We start from the raw sequence: 21,259 nt of genomic DNA, 5'->3' as shown, positions 1-21,259 counted from the left end.
ATTCCCCTGAGGTCCCAAAGAACAAAGGCACAGGACATCTGGCCATCTGACCCAGGGTGCCTTTCCCACAGTGTTAAATCCTGCAGTGTGGATAGCTTCCAAACAAGTCACTTTATAATTAAGCAGTGTGGTTAATGAAACAAGAAAAACAAATAGATCGTTGGAATGAGAACAGAGTTCAGAAATGAAACCACATATTAAAAAAAAAAATCTCGTAACAAACTAAAAGAAAATTTAGCATGATGTAGTTATGTCCCTAGGGGTAGGAAAGGCCTTTAAAAAGGATACCAAAAACAAAAACAATAATGGACAAGAACGATCATCTTGATTATATCATATTTTAAAATTTATGCAGAGGAGAAGACATCACAAACAGTTCTAAAATAAAGAATAGACTATGAAAAAACATTTCAATTCAATAGCAGACAAAGGATTGGTCAGAATATAAAATAAACTCCTATGGGAACTTCCTCGGCAGTCCAAAGGTTAAGACTCTGCGCTTCCACTGCTGAGGGTACAGGTTTGATCCCTGGTCGGTAAACTAAGATCCTGAAAACCGTGTGGTGTGGTCAAAAAAAAAAATACTCCTATGAATATGTAAGAAAAGGGGAATGGACAAAGGATCTAAATAAACAGGCAATTCACAGAAGATCTAAAAATGCCCACTGTACCTATGAAATTATGCTCATTTTCATTGGCTATTAGGGAAATGCAAATTAAAACAATAATAAGAAAATCCAACAAAAGAAAACAGTGGTAAGCACGTTTTACACTATGAGTGGAGCTATAAATTGATGCAGTTGTTTTGAAGAACAACCACACATGCATACTAAAAATTAAAATAGGGAACCCTCGTACACTGTTGGTGGGAGTGTAAATTGGTGCAGCTACTACAGAAAACAGTATGGAGGGTCCTTAAAAAACTAATAATAGAACTACCATATGATCCAGTAGCTCCATTCCTGGGTATATATATCCAGAAAAAACGAAAACACTTATTTGAAATGACACATGCACCCCAATGTTCATAGCAGTATTTTTTTACAATAGCCAAGACATGGAAGTAACTGAGTTCCTATCAATAGATGACTGGATTAAGAAGATGTGGTAATACATACAAAAGATTGAGAAAGCATGTATATACATACTATATATATATATACACACACAAAAGAACAATTACCTGGGGGCCAAGGTGGTAGGGTAGAAGTAATCAAGGACTTCTAGTATTACTTGTAATATTTAACTTTTTAAGAAGCAAATGTGTTCACGTATTACTTATTCAAGTAAAAACTAATAGTACAAAAAATGTTTCAATTCACTGAGCTCAGAACAGGATAGCCTCTAGAGTGACCGTCATCTCTGATATAAAGTGGTACATACTATGTTTTGTTTTACATGAGCAATTAGAGGATGGCTACAGAAAACATTTTTGTTTTCCTTCTCTCCCTCTCTCCATTCTTTAGTTTCAGTTAACAGTCTGTCTCAATTAAGTTAGATTTCTATTAATTGATCATTTAATCTTTAAGCATTATTGTGACAAGCTTGGGAGTCCTTTAGTTATTCTTGGGAAATAATTTTATTCAAACTCCGTAGGGGATATGTCTTGCTCTTTCCTCTTGTCATCAGGAAGCCATAATGCTTCGCCAGCACTAGCTTACCTTTTCCCTGATTTCTTTTGCCTCTGCTGTTTCACTTCCTGCTGTTTAACAGATGTAGAGTGTGTGTGTTTTAACTGTTATTCCTTCATATATAATGGAGACTGTACTTGGAACTCAGTGGAAAAGTGATTATGGGGTGGGGGTGGGGCCGAAGGTGACTGTTTATTCAGAACACTGAGAAGCCAAATGCAGGAACTCTACCAAGGTAATAAATGGAAAGGAAAGCCTGGGCTGTGTTCCTTATTTCCCAATGGCAAAGAGCAAATTAGCCCTTGCAAATTTATATGGATTGGCTCACACCAGCAATATATATGGGCTTCCCTGGTGGCTCAGATAATAAAGCCTGCAATGCAGGAGACCCACGTTTGATTCCTGGGTCGGGAAGATCCCTTGGAGAAGGGAGTGGCAACCCACTCCAGTATTCTTGCCTGGAGAATTCCATAGACAGAGAAGCATGGAGGGCTACAGTCCATAGGATCATAAACAGTTAGACATGACTGAGCAACTAACATGCACACACAGCAATATATATACTAAAGAAAAACACAGGCAAGCATTAGTAGTTGGATTCAGATGGGTTTCAGACACGCTGTGATATGGTGTGAAGAGGAAGCTATGACACGGAAGGCAAGTGTCCTTGTTGAGGCATCTGCTCAAAAAAGCCAATAGGTCCAATGCTGGTGAAAGACCAAGAGGAGTCTTCTCTGAGAGGTTGCTTTGCACAAAAAGGAACTACAGACTTTTCCAATATTAACCACATATTGTCTGAAAAGTGTTACAACTACCACTGTTAGAAAGATCTCTGTCTCCTTTCATTCTCACCAACCAGCCAGGGGCCTCCCAGGGTGGGGAAAAATAGGGAACTGTCACTTTGCTAGGGGATGTTCAGCTCCATTGAGTTGGGGACACAGTTGGATATCTTTAAGAGAAATTTAACTTTAGGGTGTAAATGACTGAATTTGCCCCCTTTCATTTAATAAGTCCCAGTGTGGGGTGGGGGTGAAGGAAGAAGCTGAAGGTGTAAGAAGTGGTTGGCAAGTTGCCCCAAGTCTAGAAGTTCTTAATCAGCTGACACAGACTGCAAGCCCCCAGGCTCCCTGCTTTCTCACGAAGGGCACTTTCTCATCTCTGGTTCTCGTTTTTAAAGCAGAAGTTTAAAACAGTGCAATATTCTCTCATGTGGGGTTTTGTTTTAAACTACTGAAGACAAGGGGTAGGTGAAAGCAGCATGTGACCACCAAGTCAGAGAGGTGTCCATCCTCAGACCCAGACTGTGAAGTAGGGACTTTTGATGTGCTCATTAATGCCAAGCCAGTTGGAAGGAGGCATTTGATTCAAAGGCTCAAGGAAGACAAGAGGTACAGCCCAGGAGAAATATGAGGTAGGGGCCCAGTCCCTGTTAGGGAGCTCCCTCCCACTCTGTCTATAGCCAGCCAGTCTCCTTGAAAACAGAGTTATTTCACATTTTGGGGCATATACGTTTTCAATACTATCAGGCTTTCTTAAAGTTATCAGACATTCTTAGTAAAGTCAAATTAAGTTTACATTTAAAAATTCCATTAAAAATCAGATATTTAAATCCATTTTAATAAGCTGGTTAAAGAAATTAACCTGGCTAATAAAAACCAGCCCTGTTTTTTTTTTTTAAAGAGTTAAATAGATACAAGCCCCTCAGTGTCTCTAGGGCAGCTCTGCCTGGTCTGATGTACCCTCCCTCAGGAACTTTGTTGAGAGTGTTGCTCTGTCTTCTTGGACACCTGGCACAGGCTTGCCTTGCGACGTAAAGGAAACAGCAGTTGTGATCATTGGCATTAATAGTGTGGCTTCTGGATCAGGGAGCCTAGAGTTATTATCTATCTGTCGTCTTCCACTCAAAGAGACAGCATCAGCAGCCATCGAAATTTTTGGTTCTCGAGAAGACAGGAAAGAGCAATATTTATTTTTCAATGTCCAAAGGGAAATTACAAAATCTCAGTGGTAGATAAATGCTTAAATACTTAATGCAATAAATCCTACCCGATTAAAAGCTATCCGCAGTGGGATAAATTTCTGCCTGAGAATTAATAATAGAGACACAGGCTTCCTTCTCAGGGTAGAAACACAAATCTACTCCATCTCCTCCTTGCACCTTTAAGAGAGGAAGCTCTGTGGTTCAGAAAACCCTTCTTCCTACTCTAACCTGCACAATGTCCAATCATTCCTTGCAAGGGCAGGCTCACCTCATTGTCCTGGTGATTAATCTCATTGAGGTTTGACTGTTGCACCAGGACTGTTAGGAGCCTGTAAAGAAAAACAGAAGTGGCTTTAAAGAACAGAACCTGTATGAGAACATGACACTAGAAATACAATCTGCTGAAGCCCTCCAAATGACCAGACGCTCTTTGCATTTACCAGGGGAGAGATCTATAGGAAAGAAGCCAGGGTGATAGGTAAGAAGGCCCAGGAAGGCAGGTAGGAGGAAAACCTCTGTCTCTTCTCTCCCTTCCTCCCTATCTTAGTGCTTCTGAAGAGTGAAAGGGAATGCAGAAAGCAAATCCTCAGGCTTACCTTATTCACCAGACCTGTATCCCTTTGTGTTCACTCTAAGAAGCAAAGTTCTCTAGTGCTTATTCTTTATTCATTTTGCATAAACTTCAAGTGCTTTCAAATTGCTTCACCACTTGGAACCTGTGTCATACCTTCTAAATGTATAGGTTATACCTGGAGGCAGTCAGCATTTACAATTTTGCTTATTCTTTCTAAAACACAAAATATCTAAGCATGCAGTCGTAGTTATCAGTGTGAAACAACTGCTGATGATTCCCGAGTTCAAATTCTTATCCCATTTGGGCCACATACTCGGTTGACTGAGGTTAACACTCCATCTGTGGGAGAGAAGCAATTGAGTTTAGTACTTAGGAGCCCAGACTCTGGAGCCAGACTGCCTGGGTTCACATTCCAGTTCTGACACTGACCAACTCTGTGACCACAGGCAAGTAACTTAACTTCTCTGTGCTTATGCATCCTCATCTGTAAAATGGGGGGAATGAAAGTGCCTACATTATAGCTCAGGGTGAGGATTAAATGAGTTAATATGCAGACAGCATTTTAGGCATGCCTGGAGCACAATGTTATTTCTAGAATACTTAACCCTGGAAGTTTTAGCCCAGGCTCCATCTCAGAATTCCCTGAGGAGATTTTTTAAAAACCACAAATACCTGGGTTGTATATTCAAGGTTTCTGACTCAGTAGGTCTGGAGAGAAGCCCGGCTTCTACTGTTTAAATAAACTGTTCAGGAAATTCTTGTAAACAATGAAATTTGGAAACTACTGAGGAAGATGCTGAACGAATTAATCAATGAATATTCATTGTCATAGAGTTGTGTCCCCAGCCCCCCAATTTATATGTTAAAGCTCTAACCTAGTGTGTGTGCATGCTCAGCTGCCTTAGTTGTGTCCGACTCTTTGTCACCCTATGGACTGTAGCCCACCAGGCTCCCCAGTCCATGGAATTGTCCAGGCAAGAATACTGGAGTGGGTTGCCATGCCCTCCTCCAGGGGATCTTCCTGACCCAGGGATGGAACCTGAGTCTGTTGTGTCTCTTGCATAGGCAGGCAGGTTCTTTACCACTAGTGCTATTTGGGAAGCCCCTCCACGGCCCCCAGTACTCTAAAATGTGACTGTATTTGGAGACAGAGCCTTTAAAGAGGTAGCTAAAATGGGGGCTTCCCCGGTGGCTCAGATGGTAAAGAATCCACCTGCAATGCAGGAGACCTGGGTTCAGTCCTTGGTTCAGGAAGATCCTCTGCAGGAGAAAATGGGAATCCACTCCAGTACTCTCGCCTGGTGAATTCCATATAGTCCACGGGTTCAAAAGAGTCAGACACAGCTGAGCAACTAACACACACATACACACACACACACATACAAGTTAAAACGAAGGATGATTCCAGTGGGCCCTAATCCCATTTGATTAGTGGTGGGCTTCCCTGGTGGCTTAGATGGTAAAGAATCTGCCTGCAATGCAAGAGACCCAGGTTTGATCCCTGGCTTGGGAGGATCCTCTGGAGAAGGGAATGGTCACCCACTCCAGTATTTTTGCCTGGAATCCTATGGACAGAGCAGCCTGGCAGGCTACAGTCCATAGGGTCCCAAAGAATTGGACATGACTGAGTGACTAACACTTTCACTTCACTTTTGCAGTGGAATGACCATTTGGAGAGACAGCAAGAGGATGGTAATTGAAAGCCAAGGAGAGAGTCTCAGAGGAAACCAAACCTATTGGCACTTTGATATTGGACTACCAGTCTTCAGAGCTGTGAAAAAATAAATTTCTGTTGTTTAAGCCACCCAGCCTGTGGTACTTTGTTACGATCATCCCAACAGCAAACCAAACTCACCAAGACAATAAACAGTTGTCTCTGTGGAAACAATTAAAAAATTCAGTAATTATTTTGGAAGAATTATTTGAAGAATAAAATGGCTTGTTTTTCTGCTGAATCAGATTTTCATTGTTGCTCAGCTTAGGTTACACCTAAGGTCCTAAGTATTAAATTGCTTAATACGGATCAGAGGGATTGATCATGCTACATTCATGACAAAGAGTACTTACATGGGGATAGACTTCTTCAGTGAGGGTGATATAAACAGGAAGCTTAAGTGGTGGTTGGCTTTTTTTCTTTTTTAATTTTTACAGTGTTGTGTTGGTTTCTGCTCTAAAACAATGTAAATCAGCCATAATTATACATATATTCCCTCCCTTTTGAGTCTCCTTCCCTCCCCCCACCCACCCCTCTAGGTCATCACAGAGCAACGGACTGGGCTCCTTGTGTTAAATCTAGTCTTATCACTGTTTTGGGGGAGCCAGGACAATGCTGCGATTTAAATCTGGTTTCACCACTCTATGACCTTTCTGAGCTTCTGGTCCTCACTGCTGTAAAAAGGATAATAACAGTGATGGTGGTGGTGAGAGTTAAATAATGCAACAGGTGTAAAGTATACAGATTTTAAAGTATACAGATCCTAGTACAGATTTTAAAGGAACAGTGGCTATGACTGAAAATGGCACATTTATTTTTATTATTTTTTTTATGAGTGAATATATCTGTAGCTTTATTATTATTATTATTTTACTTTACTATATTGATAAAATAAATGTGCCATATCCTTTCTGAATTCTAGAATTCTTCCATCAGGTGGGAAGATGCTACAAAAATAATTGCATTATGGTTAACATTGTTTTTTATGTTTTCCTTTACAGCTTCTTTATGAGGGGAGGGTAACTGGTGACTATCTTTCTTTCTCTCTTTCTTTTTCTCTTTCTCTCTCCTCCTTTCTCCTCCCCTCCCTTGCTCTCTCTTCTCTTCCCTTCCTCTCTCTTCTCTTCCCTTCCTCTCTCTCTCTGTGTCTCATTGATGGCCCTGGTCTGATGTCTAGGGTACATCTGGTGTAAGTGCTGAGTGAAGGAGAGTGAGAGGGAACAGGAGGTCAGTTGTGTCCAGTCTGGTTATCCTTGGCTGACCCTAAGCAGACTGAGATCATCTGCAGTGAGACAGGCTTTTCTGGGGCTGCTCCAGAGCAGTGTGATCACATTGGGGGAAGTGAACTCTGATGGGAATGGGGGTGGGGAGATCAAGAACTCTTCTCACATCCTGGGTGAGCCTCCAAAGATCATGGGGTGAGCCCTATTCTGGATATTTCTGTTTGCCTGTCAGATCCAGCCTCTGCCCTGCAGATTCCTGCTTTGAAGGCTGACCTCCAACAATGTCATCATGCAGGTCTCCTGCCCTCTGACTTCCATTGGGTTTGGTCAGTGGGAGAACCTGCAGGAGGAAGGAGAGGAGCCACTTCCCTTTCTGACAAGGACTGCTTTTCCTCTACAAAAGGCCTGGGCTCCTGCCAGGTGGCCCCTCTCCTGCACTCCAATTACAACCACAGCACAGTTTCCAGTAAGAGCTTCCTTCCTCACCTCTTGTGAGCTCAGGATGAAAAATTTTCCTGCGTTAGGAGGAGAGAGGGGTGGAGATTGTCACCATCTCTTGTTAGTTGATTTCAAATGTGTTACTCACTCAGTCGTGTCCAGCCAGGCTCCTCTGTTCATGGAATTCTCCAGGCAAGAATACACCATTCGCTTCTCCAAGGGATCTTCCCAACCCAAGGATTGAACCTGGGTTTCCTGCATTGCAGGCAGATTCTTTATCATCTGAGTCACTAGGGAAGCCCTAATTTCAAATAGCCTTTCATTAAACTTTCTTAGTCATCCCTATTTCATGTTTTCCCTGTCATGACTCTGAGTGATATATGCAAATGTATTCTGCTTGCTTCCATTTGATTCCTAAGTCACTACGACTCATCAGTCTTAAAGCTGGTACAAATTTATAGATGAGTATTCTCTCTCTCTCTCCCATTTTATGAGAACAAATGACCCAGTGCACTACATTGCTTGCCAAGGCCAGCACACATTGCCTTGGTTATCCAGCTTGGACAGAACCCAGGTGTCTGGTTTCAGCCTGGTGCTTCTATACTGTTCCGTGGTTCAGAGGCAGTCTGCAAGACACTTGTCCCACATCTGTCTTAATGACCAGTGGGCTTGCAGACCTCTTAGTTTTGTTTTCTTAGCGCTCCTGTTATGTGCAAAGCTGACCCAGGAGTATTTATCCCATAACCCCCAAGTCCATCTATTACCACTAGCTAAAACTCTGTCCATCTCTCAGATCTCCAGCCACAGCATCAGGCCCACCTCCTCCCAGCTGTCAGGACAGCAGACCCAGGTCCCAGCAGACAGGCAGAGTGGGGGTGACGAGAGAACAGAGGCTGGGGCCAGACTGCCTCTGTGAGATCCCCTGCTCCCTCACCAATCAGCCAGACCTTGGACTCGTTAGGAAACTCTCAGTGCGCACATTTTCCTACCTGCAAAATAAACATAACACCTCTTTTCTAAAGATCTGTTGTAACTGTAAATGAGTCAATGCCCATAAGGCTCTTAGAATGGACTTTATATACTATAATAAATTCTATATAATGATTGATTTCTTATTACAAAAAGGTCCTACCCCTTATATCTTGGGGTCCCCTGATTGCCATGAGGTGATTGGTTGGCCAGGGAGAGCTCAGTAGGAAGTATCCTGAAAAGAAGGGAGGCTTGTCTCCTGGAGCTTCTCTGTTTTGCTGGCCCTTGGGCTCACAGTCCTGAAGCTGGCTCAGCCTGGGGATGACTGAGGAAAAGGGTCCCCAAGGCTGCCGTCTGCTCTCCTGTCTGGGAATCTGCCCAGTGGTGGGAGTAAGCTGCCGTGAAATAGCCACTGCAGATTAGGATGCATCATCTCGAAACTAGAGAGCAGGACCCCAAAGAAATGATTTCCTTCCTCCCTCTAGCTGCAATCAAGAGAATAAAAAGAGGCAGAGCTGCCGGCACTTTGGCAAGAAAAAAAAAAAAAAAAAATCTGCTGGTAACCATGGAGACGATGAAAATAACTTTCAGAGAGCCCTGTGACTGCTTTCAGAGGAAATCGCTGCTTGCCTTCCAACTCTAGCATGCACAACGTTGTACAAACAGAACTGCATGCTCTTTGCAGCTTTGTTAATGATCATGGCCCTTCTTTCACGTCGGCGCCCTCTGAATGTCCTAGCCAAGGAAGCAAGAAGAGCCATGGGGAGCTGAAAGGGAGAAAATTCAGACCTGCTGAGAAGTGGAGTATTCAAAGCAGGAAGGGGACTCATGAGATGAAACTTGTGCTCCTTTGCTTTTGTCCATCCAGCGTGCCCTCGTGTTCTTAATTATAGGTCCTTCCTTCCTGCAGGAGCTTAGATTCCCCACTGAGCTATCGCTTAGCTAAGGCTGCACATTGACTGGTTGGTTTGCTAGCGAGTTGGTTCCATCAGAGAACCAAAATCTCTCTGGAGGCAAAGGGCTAATTGAAGTGTCCCCTTGGCTAGTTTACAAGCTGCTTCAGTTTGAGACTTCACCCTAAATAGTCTCCAGCAAGCACCGAGTGGAAGGAGTGTGTGCTGTTTGGAAATCTAGGGGTGAGTAGATTTTAAAAGGAGTCTGAGTACCTGAGTACAAGTCCACAATGTGGCCAGCACATATGCTTATGATTAGAGGGAAAATATGCATTCATGTACACTGACAAAGGCAGAGAAGGGAGTTTCACAGGAGCTAATGGTTGAGTTTAATGTCCACTGGGTTCTGAAATCTTGCAATGCTCTACGTCCCAAGGTGAAAACAAACGGGAGTGCTGTTCATACCCTGATGAACTTCACAGGAAACGTGTGCTCATGTCAGTGAGTACAGGACTGTGTGTACATGTACCTGTGTGGTTGTATTTTTTGTGGACCTGTGTGTGCTAAGGTGGAAAAGGCCAGGGTGAAGGCTGGTAAGTGGCGGTATCAGGATTTCATGTTTTAGTGCTATCAATTACACCTTTTTATTTCTGTCTTCCATCATCATCATCAATATCCTCACCCTCATCATCGTCGCTAACGCTCAGTGAACACTGACAGTTGATGCTGCTCAGTGCTTTCTCACATATTTTCTCATTTACTTCTGCCTCCTTACCTAGGAGGTAAGTACTGTATTACTCCTACTTTCTAAAACAGAAAGCTGGACCTTAATATGTTAACTTGCCCAAGATAATAGTGTCTGTGAAATGGAGCCAGATTCATCCTCAGCCAGTCTGATGCCTGGGCTGGCACTCCTGCCCACCCTTTACCTCCATCCAAAAAAAGGATTGTAGGTGGTTTTCAGATACATATAGTAAGACAAGATCACGAGAAGAAAGTAGGCAGAGAGAAAACGAGGGCAGGATAAAGCACACATAATTATGGTCCTATGTGCATGCCAGAGGTGAGACACAAATTGGGTTTTGAGTTTTCTAAATATATAAAGAGAGAAACCTGATCGTAAGTCACAGTGTCCACATAGTAAAAATAATTCATCGGAAGAAGCACAGGAATTCCTCCTTTAGTAGAAATTTTTCTTGTGTGGTTTTTCAGAAAAGATTGTTTTTGGACACTGTAATGAACAAAATATTTCCTGACAATCAGACAATAAGGAGTTCTGTAAGGCTGTTTCTTTTTTTTGTTTTGACTACATGGTATGCAGAACTTTTTGTACCGAGGATTGAACCTGTGTCTCCTGCACTGGAAGAGTGGAGTCTTATTTACTGGACTACCAGGGAAATCCCATAAGACTATTTCGCATAAGGCTTCTGGGGTAGACTGAGGGCTTAATGACAAAGTGTGGCCATTAAAATGAATTCAACAGGATCCACAGCAGTGGACTCCAGGAGCACGGCAGACCCACTGGGCAGGTTACTTATCTTCACACATGCACTAGGCAATTAGTTGTCTTCTTGATGCCTTAGTTTTCTCTGTAAAATGGGGATAGAAATATTACCTATCACATAGAGGTGTGGTAATGGAGAAGGCAATCACACCCCACTCCAGTACTTTTGCCTGGAAAATCCCATGGGTGGAGGAGCCTGGTAGGCTGCAGTCCATGGGGTTGCTAAGAGTCGGACACGACTGAGCGACTTCACTTAGACTTTTCACTTTCATGCATTGGAGAAGGAAATGGCAACCCACTCCAGTGTTCTTGCCTGGAGAATCCCAGGGATGGGGGAGCCTGGTAGGCTGCCGTCTATGGGGTCGCACAGAGTCAGACACAACTGAAGTGACTTAGCAGCAGCAGCAGCAGAGGTGTGGTAAAGGTTCGATGAGATAGCACATAGAAAGTGCTCAGAATTTTGCTCAGAACATGATAAATAATCAGTGCTGCTTGTCATCATTATGCTTGTTATAACTATAGACCTCTATGCTTCAATGGTCAGACAAGCTGGCCTAAAGCTGTGTCCATTTAGAAAATTAAATAGTTGAATAGATTTATATGACTTAATGGAAGGTCACTCCCTTCTGCATTATGATTTTAGAATTAAAAGATGCCTGTAAGGCAGACTAAGATTTTTTCTTAGAAAGTGATTCTGAGTTCAAGCAGACACATAAATGGGCTATGTTCTTGGGCTATGTTCAAGCCCAAGTTCTTTGGCTTGGTTAGTTTTGCCTTGAAACATTTAAAGCAGATGTTATCAAACTCTGCCACAGCCATAAGATTTCTCAATAAAACAATGATAAAAGTATCTAGTTTTAAGTAATGTAATTCCATAAGAAATCCTTTCAATCAAGCTAGTTTTGAAATGTTCTCTAGGTAACAAAGTCAGCTGATTTGTTATATCAGTTGTACAAAACTAAAGGTTGGCCCTTGGCCATCTTCCTCTACAAAGATTCAGTCCAAACTGCTGAGAATGCTGACTTAACCCCCTGAAAGGGGTTCAGGGTGGAGATCAGGAATGAGCCACCCCGTGCTCTGGGAAAAAAAAAAAAAAAAACTGGCAGAACAGGGCTTCATGGAGTTAGATATTTTCAGAAGAAGGTTTTATGAGCTCAATTCTTACATCTCTTCATATCTAGAAAAGCACTAAAATCTTTCATGGTAACAACTGCTTCTCGTGACTTGCAGTAACCTTCTACAAAAATACGTAGTTAATGTATATACTCCCCCTTCACCAAAATCACATAGACACTGACCTTCCCTCTACCTCTTTGCAGTAGTATCTCAGAGCTATCTGAAATGCTATCTCCTGGGCTATAGTCCTCATTTTGCCCCAAATAAAACTTAATTCACAACTCTTACATTGTAAAATTTTCTTCTCTCAACAGTTGTTAAGTTTTAACCCAATTCATTTTTGGATAACATTTATCAGAAATGCTAATTTTGGTTTTGGAACATTTAATCTTACCCTTTGGGTTTTACTACTTACAGCAGCTAGCATTACCATAATTAAAGCAGATTTTATCTTCCAGAATCAGCAAACTGCCCATCTAGGACAATAAAACTATATCATTAGTACAAAGAGAATTTTATTTTTTTGGCTTCAGCTCTTCCAAAAGTGGTGACTGGGTCATTTGGGACAGTTTCATGAGAAGGGGAAACCACAGCTCTGTGTTCTCCCAATTACAGTGATGTAATGTAAGTCCTAGAGAGTCTAGAGGCATAATAAGAACTAGTCTGACAAATCCACAAAAGAGGAAGTATGCTTAGATTGTATTTGAATATATTATTGCAGTGATTTCAGATGATAAGCCTACTCTATTGACCAAATTGAGGATTTTGATGCAAAGGCTTAGTTCACGCATCAGGTGCAATAGTTAAATGGCAGAGCCAGCTTCTCACCAAAATTCTTGTCCCCCTTTCTTGGATTGGAGTCATTGCCAGGATGTGGATTCTTTCTTGGTCAGGGACTATGTTCCCTAGCGCTCCTTCTGGCCGAATGACTCATCCTTATTAATGGAATGTGAGCAGAAGTGAACTGTGTCATTTACAGACTGAGATTTTAAAGAAATAAGTGAGGCTTGTCTACTCTCCTCTTACCCTGTCTGCAGGCTGAACAAAAGGATTCTGTGATCCTAGGAAATAATGAAGCCACAAGCTGGCATCTCTGAATCATCTGTGGAGGGGAGCCACCTCCCCTGCTCCCAGTCCAGGAAACCTACATTGGAATAAACTTATATTATGTTAAAATGCTTTCACTTTTTACTTTCATGCATTGGAGAAGGAAATGGCAACCCACTCCAGTGTTCTTGCCTGGAGAATCCCAGGGACGGAGGAGCCTGGTTGGCTTCCGTCTATGGAGTTGTACAGAGTCGGACACGACTGAAGCGACTTAGCAGCAGCAGCAGCAAGGCTTCTATGGTGGCTCAGATGGTAAAGAATCTGCCTATAATATAGGAGTCCCAGGTTCAATCCCTGGGTCAGGAAGATCCCCCGGAGTAGGAAATGGCAACCCACTCCAGTATGCTTGCCTGGAGAATTCCATGGACAGAGGAGCCTGGTGGGCTGCAGTCCATGGAGTCGCAAAGAATTGGACACAACTGAGCCACCAACACTTTCCCTTTCCCTTTCCCTGGTGGTCTAGCGGTTAAGAATCCACCTGCCAAAGCAGGGGACATGGGTTCGATCTCTGGTCCAGGAACATTCCACATATCGCAGAGCAACTAAGCCCATGAGCCACAACTACTGAGCCTATATCTTAGAGCTTATCCTCCGAAACAAGAGGAACCACTATGACAACAAGCCCTGAACCGCAACTAGAGTGTAGTCCCTGCTCACCTCAACTAGAGAAAGTTTATGTGCAACAATAGAGACCCAGCACAGCCAAAAAAAAAAAAAAAAAAACCAAAAACTGAAGACTTGGGTTTTATTTTTTACAACAGCTATGATTACCATAACTAAAGCAGATGTTCATTTTCCAAAATTAGTTATGCAGATTTTGAAATGACTGCTCTGAGTGAGGTAGGTAAAAGGCACCTAAGTGGAGTAAATCAATGCAGAGTAGTCCTTAAAATGATGGCTCAGATGGTAAAGAATCTGCTTGCAATGCAGGAGACCCGGGGTTCGATCCCTGTTTGGGAAATATCCCCTGGAGAAGGGAATGGCTACACAATCCAGTATTCTTGCCTGAAAAATCCCATTGACAGAGGAGCCTGGCGGTCTACAGTCCATGGGGTCGCAGAGTCAGATGTGATTAACACACACACTCTTGGGAAAACAGTTTTTTTGTGACTAAATATTTTTGTGGGTTGTCTGGAAAAGTCATTCTTTTTTCATCAAAAGGTAGTCATCTTTTTCTGATGTCCACAGATTGTTAGCTCTGGGCTTGCTGTTTCTTCTCTAAACTTCCTTGTTTTGTTGGGCTTTGAGTAAATCTTAGTTTTTTATTATTGCTGGATATGATCCAATGATAATAAGAGGCAAGACTTGATTGGGAATAGTCCTGGAATTTCCCAAGTCCTCTTACTTTAGTGTAAACCAGACTGAAATGAAGAAACCCTATCACCTCTCAACCTGGAAGGGGCCTTGGTCTCCTCAACCCCCACAGGCTTCAGTTTACTTCTGGACACGGGGTGTGGAGGAGGCAGCAGAAGGCAGCCCCTGCGATGCTGGCCACTGCCTAGCTCTGGGATAAGAAATTCCTGTCAGAGGTCTGCTCTGTCAGCAAAGGTTCAGGAACTGCCTGGAGTGTTGCTGATTCCATACTGGGAAACTTTGTTATCAAGCTGCTAGGAGGGGCTTTTGAAGGATTGGGGATCCAGGCCACTCAGTACAGAGGACTGTCCGGCAAAGCTTTTTCCTTTGTTGCACAATCATCTTACAAGAAAGTAACTATTTGAGGACTTTCCTTTGCATGGCCTCCAGGATCACACACTCCTGGTTTTCCTGCTAACCCACTGGTTCCCCCCTGCCCTCTCAGTCTCCTTTCCTGGATCTTTGCCTCCTTCCAGCTGTTGACTTAAAAAAATGCACAACATGAGACTTGTGAATTAAGTTTTATTTGGGGGCCAAATGAGGACTGCAGCTGGGGAGAACTCAGGTAGCTCTGAGAAACTACTCCAGAAAAGAAGCGGGGAAGGTCAGCGTATATACAAGATTTTGGGGAGGGGGGAATATATGCAGTCCAGTGCTCATTTTTCCAGAAGGTTTATTCCAGTCTCATGAAGCTTTTGCTAGTCACAAGGAGCAGTCATCACCATGGAGGATTTTAGTGCTTTTCTAGATATGAGGAGATATAAGAACTGGGCTCATAACATTGGCTCCTGAAAATATCTAACCATCTGAAGACCTGTTCTGCCAGTTTTCCCCTGAGCACAACATGTCTCATTTCTGCTCTGGACTCCTGAACTCCTTTCCTGGTTGTGGGGAGGTAAGGGGTGGGTGGGAGAGGGGTGGGGGTGGGATTTGAAAATCAGCAGCTATAGCAGCACATGATTTAATCTTTATAGAGGTAGATGTGTGCTCAATTGCTCAGTCATGTCCAACTCTTTGTGACCCCATGGACTGTAGCCCACCAGGCCCCTCTGTCCATGGAATTTTCTAGGCAAGAATACTGAAGCGAGTTCCCATTTCCTACTCCAGGGGATCTTCCTGACCCAGGGATAAAACCCTCATCTTTTGCATCTCCTACATTGGCAGGTGGATTCTTTATCACTAGTGCCAGTTGGGAAATACCCAGAGATAGATGGCAAGTCCCAGTGACAAGTGCCAATTTGTAGCTGACACCGCCCTTAAATGTTGGCATGACTCTGAGTTCAGGCAGTAACGTTCTCTTACCTTGTTTGATTTCCGTCATAGCCCTCATCACTACTTGAAATTATACTATTTATTTGTTTGCTAGTGTGTCACTTAACTCCTTCACCCAAAAGTAAGATCTGTGAAGCCAGAGCCACTGTCTTGCTCAAGTGGAAATCTAGGGCCTAGAGCAATGCTTGGTCCATAATAAGCACTCTAAGCATGCAATAAATATTGAATTAATCATTGGCTGACTGAGTGAATGAATATACAAATTCAGATGGTAACACATAGCATTTCTTATTAAATCAGAGACTAGGAGAAAAGGGTTTTATCGAAGTCAAATTGAGAGTGATATTAGAGTTGAGATTATTCCAGGCTATTTTGATTCACTGAGATGTGGTCCTGTGTGCTGCAAATACCAAAGAAATGGATAGATTTTGTTTTTATTTGCTACAAGGGTTGGATTAGGTGAGCTTCTAATCCAACTTGGATGCATCCCGATTTGAATGTCGTGTGAACCTGGCTACAGACGTACCTCACATCGGGCTCAGCGGTGGCAGCGTGCAGTGGCAGACGGCCATTTTTATCTGGGATATTGTGCTTGGCACCATTTCTGAGTAGACTCACACAGCCCTCCAACCATCCCTGGAAGAGCAAAAGCAATGTTATATAACACAATCCCGCATGACATAGTAACAGAGTCCAACAAACTTTCTCCAGTTTTCTTTCCCTCTCTTCTTTTGGTTTGGCTAAAAACATATTCTATTTGACCTGAAGTGGTTGGTTAAGGCCCATACCTCCCATTCAGACAGCAGAGGACTGAAGGTCTTGAGGTGTGGATTCTTGAGTTTTCTGGAGGACATTTTCCTGTCAGGGGCAGATGGACCCTAGAGTCTTCTGCCTCTGTCTCCCCAATTCTAGGGCCACTCGCTGAGATTCATTCCCCTTTTATACTCAGTTTCCAGAGCCAAAGGTGGCAAGTGATGAGGATGATTAGTCAACTCTAGACCCTTTTGGGCTTAACTCCAAATCATGCTAATTCCAAAACTGGATGCCATTGTCCGATTTCAAAACTGGGCTCCTATGTCATTATTTAATTTAATGTATTTATTTTTGGCTTCCCTAGGTCTCTGTTGCTGCACAAGGGCTTCTCTAGTTGCAGCGAGTGGGGCTACTCTCTAGCTACAGTGTGCAGGCTTCTCAGTGAGGTGGCTTCTCTTGCTGTGGAGCATGGGGTCCAGAGTGGGAGGGCTTCAGCAGTGGTGGTGGAGCTTGGACTCAGCAGTTGTGGTTCATGGGCTTAGTTGCCCATCAGCACGTGGAATCTTCCCACACCAGGGATTGAATCTGTGTCCCCTGATTTGGCAGGAGGATTCTTAACCACTGGACCACCACAGAAGTCCCTAAGTCTTTATGTCCCAGACTTCACTCTATGCCTCAGTTCACCTATATCTGAAATATGGCCCTTCATCCTCTTTTCCAAGTTCTCTTTCTAGAAACCCCAAAGATAATATCTTTGTTACTCTAGTCAGTCTCTTTTCTGATCCCTAGAATTCTAAACTGAGCTCTACTCCAATGGCTGGGGCCCTGCCAGCCACTGACTGCCCTTTCTGCTCTTGAATATGGATCTATTACAGCACCCTCTTATGTGGTGTTCCCTATTGTTGTTTTATCCACCTCTGAATTCCCTGAGACCCATCCTGTGAACTCTGTTGCCTACAAATTCACCAGATTGAGACCTGATATTGCCACATCTGATGCGTGATTCCTCCTTGGTTAGCACTTAAAATTGGGTCATTTCTCCACTCTCCCTCTGATTTCAAAGGGAAAATATAACTGCAGGCTAGTCCTTCCTTTCTGTTCATTAATACTTTAAGTAACTGACCCAACCCTGCTGATAACTGAGCTTGGCTCACATGCCAAGGAGACTACCTCCAACATTCATCCAGAATCACTTGGGTTTCCCACCTAATTATAAATAAGCTTATAAGTAAATTCAGTTATGATTATGAATAATAATATAATAAAACTCTATTTCTTTCCCTGCTTTATTCCATTCTTGTATAGTTAAGCCTCAAGATTACCCAGTAACAAGAGAAAGATTACTGAATATTTTCCCTTGCAATACTGGTAGTAATAAAAATGTTACTAAATGCATGGAAAAGAAAGAAAGATAATGATAAGACCTTTCAGTTCTGAAAAGTCTAGAAAAAAAAAAACTTTCAACAAAACACAGTAAAATTCATAGGTTCTAAGATTGAATATGGCTTTGTAGAGCTGACCAATAATATCTGAGTGTTAAATAGAGGCAAATAGTTTTCAGCCTTGAGTCATAGTTTACTAAGATATTAAATCTGGTTTTAATTCCTAATGCCTAAATCATCAAGTTCTCTGATTAAAAGGAAAAATATGAGCAGGAGACCAAAAGAAAAGCATACTGGACAAATTTCAGGGTTGCCAAATTTTAGAGTTGCTAAAGTTTTATAGCTTTTGAAAAACAAATCTTCTGATGGAGGAGGCTTTTAAGCATTTTTATCATTTTGCAACATTTCGTGGAACTATGTATGTGGTTTTCTTTTTTTCTTCCTCAGAAAAGAAATCAGAAAACTATTGACTACATCTGAATCTCACGGTCATTATTTAGAACCAAAAAACTGGGTTTTGTACTACTATGTGCTGGGTGACTGCATGTGGTTCTCCTTCAATTGTGACCAACTTAGGGTATTATTTTTACTACATTTTACAAATGAGGAAAGAGGCATAAAGAGGTGAAGAAATTTGCCTAGGACTACACCTCTATGGTAAGTTTATTTGTATATCGAGTTTGACTCTGTGACTGAGACAATTTCTGAATGTTCCCTTTGTCAAATTTCTCTTTAATACTTTAATTCAAACATTGCCAGAGAGAGCGGCGGGCTTCACAGTGTAATCGCTAAGACGCTGTCTATTCTCACCTCCAGGGAAACTCAGAAGAGCCAGTGAGGGGCCCTGCCTTGGGCTTCCAACAGAGGTGGTGTCAACAGTAGAGGGTAATGCCGTGCTGTCATGCAGGCATACTTTCCCATGCAACCCCGTAGAATGTGTTCCCAGAAAGAGTAGTATGCAACGGTGGCAACTCGCTAAGCTCACTGCTCACCTCACCGTGATCTAGAGAACTTCTTCCCTGTCTCTTAAGTGGCTATCTAGCCCAAGAAATGTGAAATTTTGAATTTTAGAAGTGTGCCTTGATTTCAGTGTATTCTGTTTGCTTGTTGTCTGTTGTTGTTTAGTTGCTTAGTCACGTCTGACTCTTTTGCAACCCCATGGACTATAGCCTGTCACCCGTCAGGCTCCTCTGTCCATGGGATTCTCTAGGCAAGAGTACTGGAGTGGGTTGCCATTTGCTTCTCCCTACCCATGGATCAATCCTGCATCTCCTGCATTGACAGGCGGATTTTTTTTTTTTTTTTTTTTTTTTTTTTAACCACTGAGCCACCAGGGAAGCTCCTAAAGGCTTATTAGGAAGATCCAAAATGACTTAAATCCATGCTACCAATTCTAAGTGATTATATAAATGCTGGAGATGATTAAGGCAAAATTTCTTAACTTCTATGTCTATTGACCAGCTGCACAAATTGAAGATCGCTCTTCTGCAAGTGGGGGCCCCGTAACAATACATCTAGTCCACCCCACTCCTTCACACCCGCCACAGATACAGCTGGTACCAGATAGGTTGCCAGGCAGAGACTCGTGCGGCCATAAGCGTCCTGCGTGTTAATATTGGCTCCCATCTTCAACAGCAGCTTCACTGTGTCCACTTGACGTCCAGAAACCGCATGCATTAAGGGTGTACATCCTGGAATGAGACATTTCAACAGCTTTTAAAAATGTTTGACTTGTGAAATTTATGAGTCAACTTTATTTGCCTGTTCATTTATTATGCTCTTTGCAGATGAACTACCCTCAACACAAATTCAGTTGAAGAGAGATGATGATTCTTGCTGCATTTATACTGGGTTGGCCAAAAGTTTTTGTTTTTTTTTTCTATAAGCTGTCTCTAGTAGTGCTTACTTGTTTCTAACTTCATTCTAAACAAATTGTTTGGTTGTACTGTGATAGCTGTCACATCAGCGTGCATTTAAAAAAATTATCAAAATTGGTGAATTTTTGTAGCTATTTTAATATTGAAGATGGAAGAAAAAAACAACATTTTCGGCATATTATGCTTTATTATTTCAACAAAGATAAAAGCGCAACTGAAACTCAAAAAAAGATTTGTGCAGTGTATGGGAAAGGTGCTGTGACTGATCAAACATGTCAAAAGTATTTTGTGAAGTTTCATGCTGGAGATTTCTTGCTGGATGATATTCCACAGTTGGGTAGACCAGCTGAAGCTGATAACGATGAAACCAAGACATTAACTGAGAACTATCAACATTATATACCACACAGAAGGTAGCTGATATATCAAAATATCCAAATCAAGTATGGAAAATCATTTGCACCTGCTTGGTTATGTTAATCACTTTGATGTTTGGATTCCACATAAGTTAAGCAAAAAAACACTTTTGACCATATTTCTGCATGTGATTCTCTACTTAAACATAACAAAAACATTTTGTTTTTGAAGCAAATTGTGATGGGTAATGACAAGTGGATTCTGTACAATAATGTGGGAGCATAAAAGATTGTGGGACAAGTGAAATGAACCACCACCAACCACACCACAGGCTGGTCTTCTTCCAAAGAAGGTGACATGTATATGGTGGGATAGGAAGGACGTCCTCTATTATGAGCTCCTGGAAAAACCAAACAATTAATTCCAACTAATGCTCCCAGGGCTTCCCTGGTGGCTCAGATGGTAAAGTGTCTGCCTGCAATATGGGAGATCTGGGTTTGATCCCTGGGTTGGCAAGATCTCCTGGAGAAGGAAATGGCAACCCACTCCAGTACTCTTGCCTGGAAAATTCCATGGACTGAGGAGCCTGGTAGGCTACAGTCCATGGAGTTGCAAAGAGTCGGACATGACTGAGTGACTTGACTTTCGCTTTCTATTGCTCTCAAATAGACCGACTGAAAACAGCACTAGATGAAAAGTGTCTGGAATTAGTCAGCAGAAAATACATAAGAGAGTTTTTATTTAAAAACCGAAGGAACTTTTTAGCCAGCCTAATATAAATTATGTATTTTTAGACCCTATTAAATCTTTTGTAATCTTGCTGTAATTGCTTGATTAAAACATTTTGTGCAGATGGTAAAGTTTGTTTATTACTACCTTGGGAATCAGCATAATTTGGGACATAACAGGCAGGGTTAAGCCTGAGTTGGTTTGAACAATGCAGAATCTGGAAGTATCTTTAGAAAGCAATGCCAACTAGGCAGACAGGTACAGCACACTTATTGGAGGTGATTAGTGATACAAAATCACTGCAGATGGTGACTGCAGTCACAAAATTAAAAGATGCTTGCTCCTTGGAAGAAAAGTTATGATGAACCTAGGCAGCATATTAAAAA

The 21,259-nt window shown here is 42.3% G+C and overlaps 1 protein-coding gene across 5 annotated transcripts in view; it reads right to left on the bottom strand.

The window, feature by feature from the left end:
- The window catches only part of ANKRD55 (ankyrin repeat domain 55), a 109,247-nt gene that overhangs the window by 49,923 nt on the left and 38,065 nt on the right, over nt 1–21,259 (bottom strand). For all 5 annotated transcript variants that reach the window (XM_044932427.2, XM_044932425.2, XM_044932424.2 and 2 more), the window contains exons 4-6: nt 19,471–19,601; nt 16,302–16,411; nt 3,881–3,941 (exon numbers count right to left, since the gene is read on the bottom strand). In XM_044932427.2, the coding sequence (XP_044788362.1) occupies nt 3,881–3,941; nt 16,302–16,411; nt 19,471–19,601 (302 nt within the window). The remainder of the gene's footprint in view (nt 1–3,880; nt 3,942–16,301; nt 16,412–19,470; nt 19,602–21,259) is intronic.

Source organism: Bubalus bubalis, chromosome 19 (genome assembly GCF_019923935.1).
Source record: "Bubalus bubalis isolate 160015118507 breed Murrah chromosome 19, NDDB_SH_1, whole genome shotgun sequence".
Classification (NCBI taxonomy): Eukaryota; Metazoa; Chordata; class Mammalia; order Artiodactyla; family Bovidae; genus Bubalus; species Bubalus bubalis.
The sequence above is the reverse complement of the archived record's forward strand: the minus strand, read 5'-3'. Positions and strand labels throughout refer to the sequence as shown.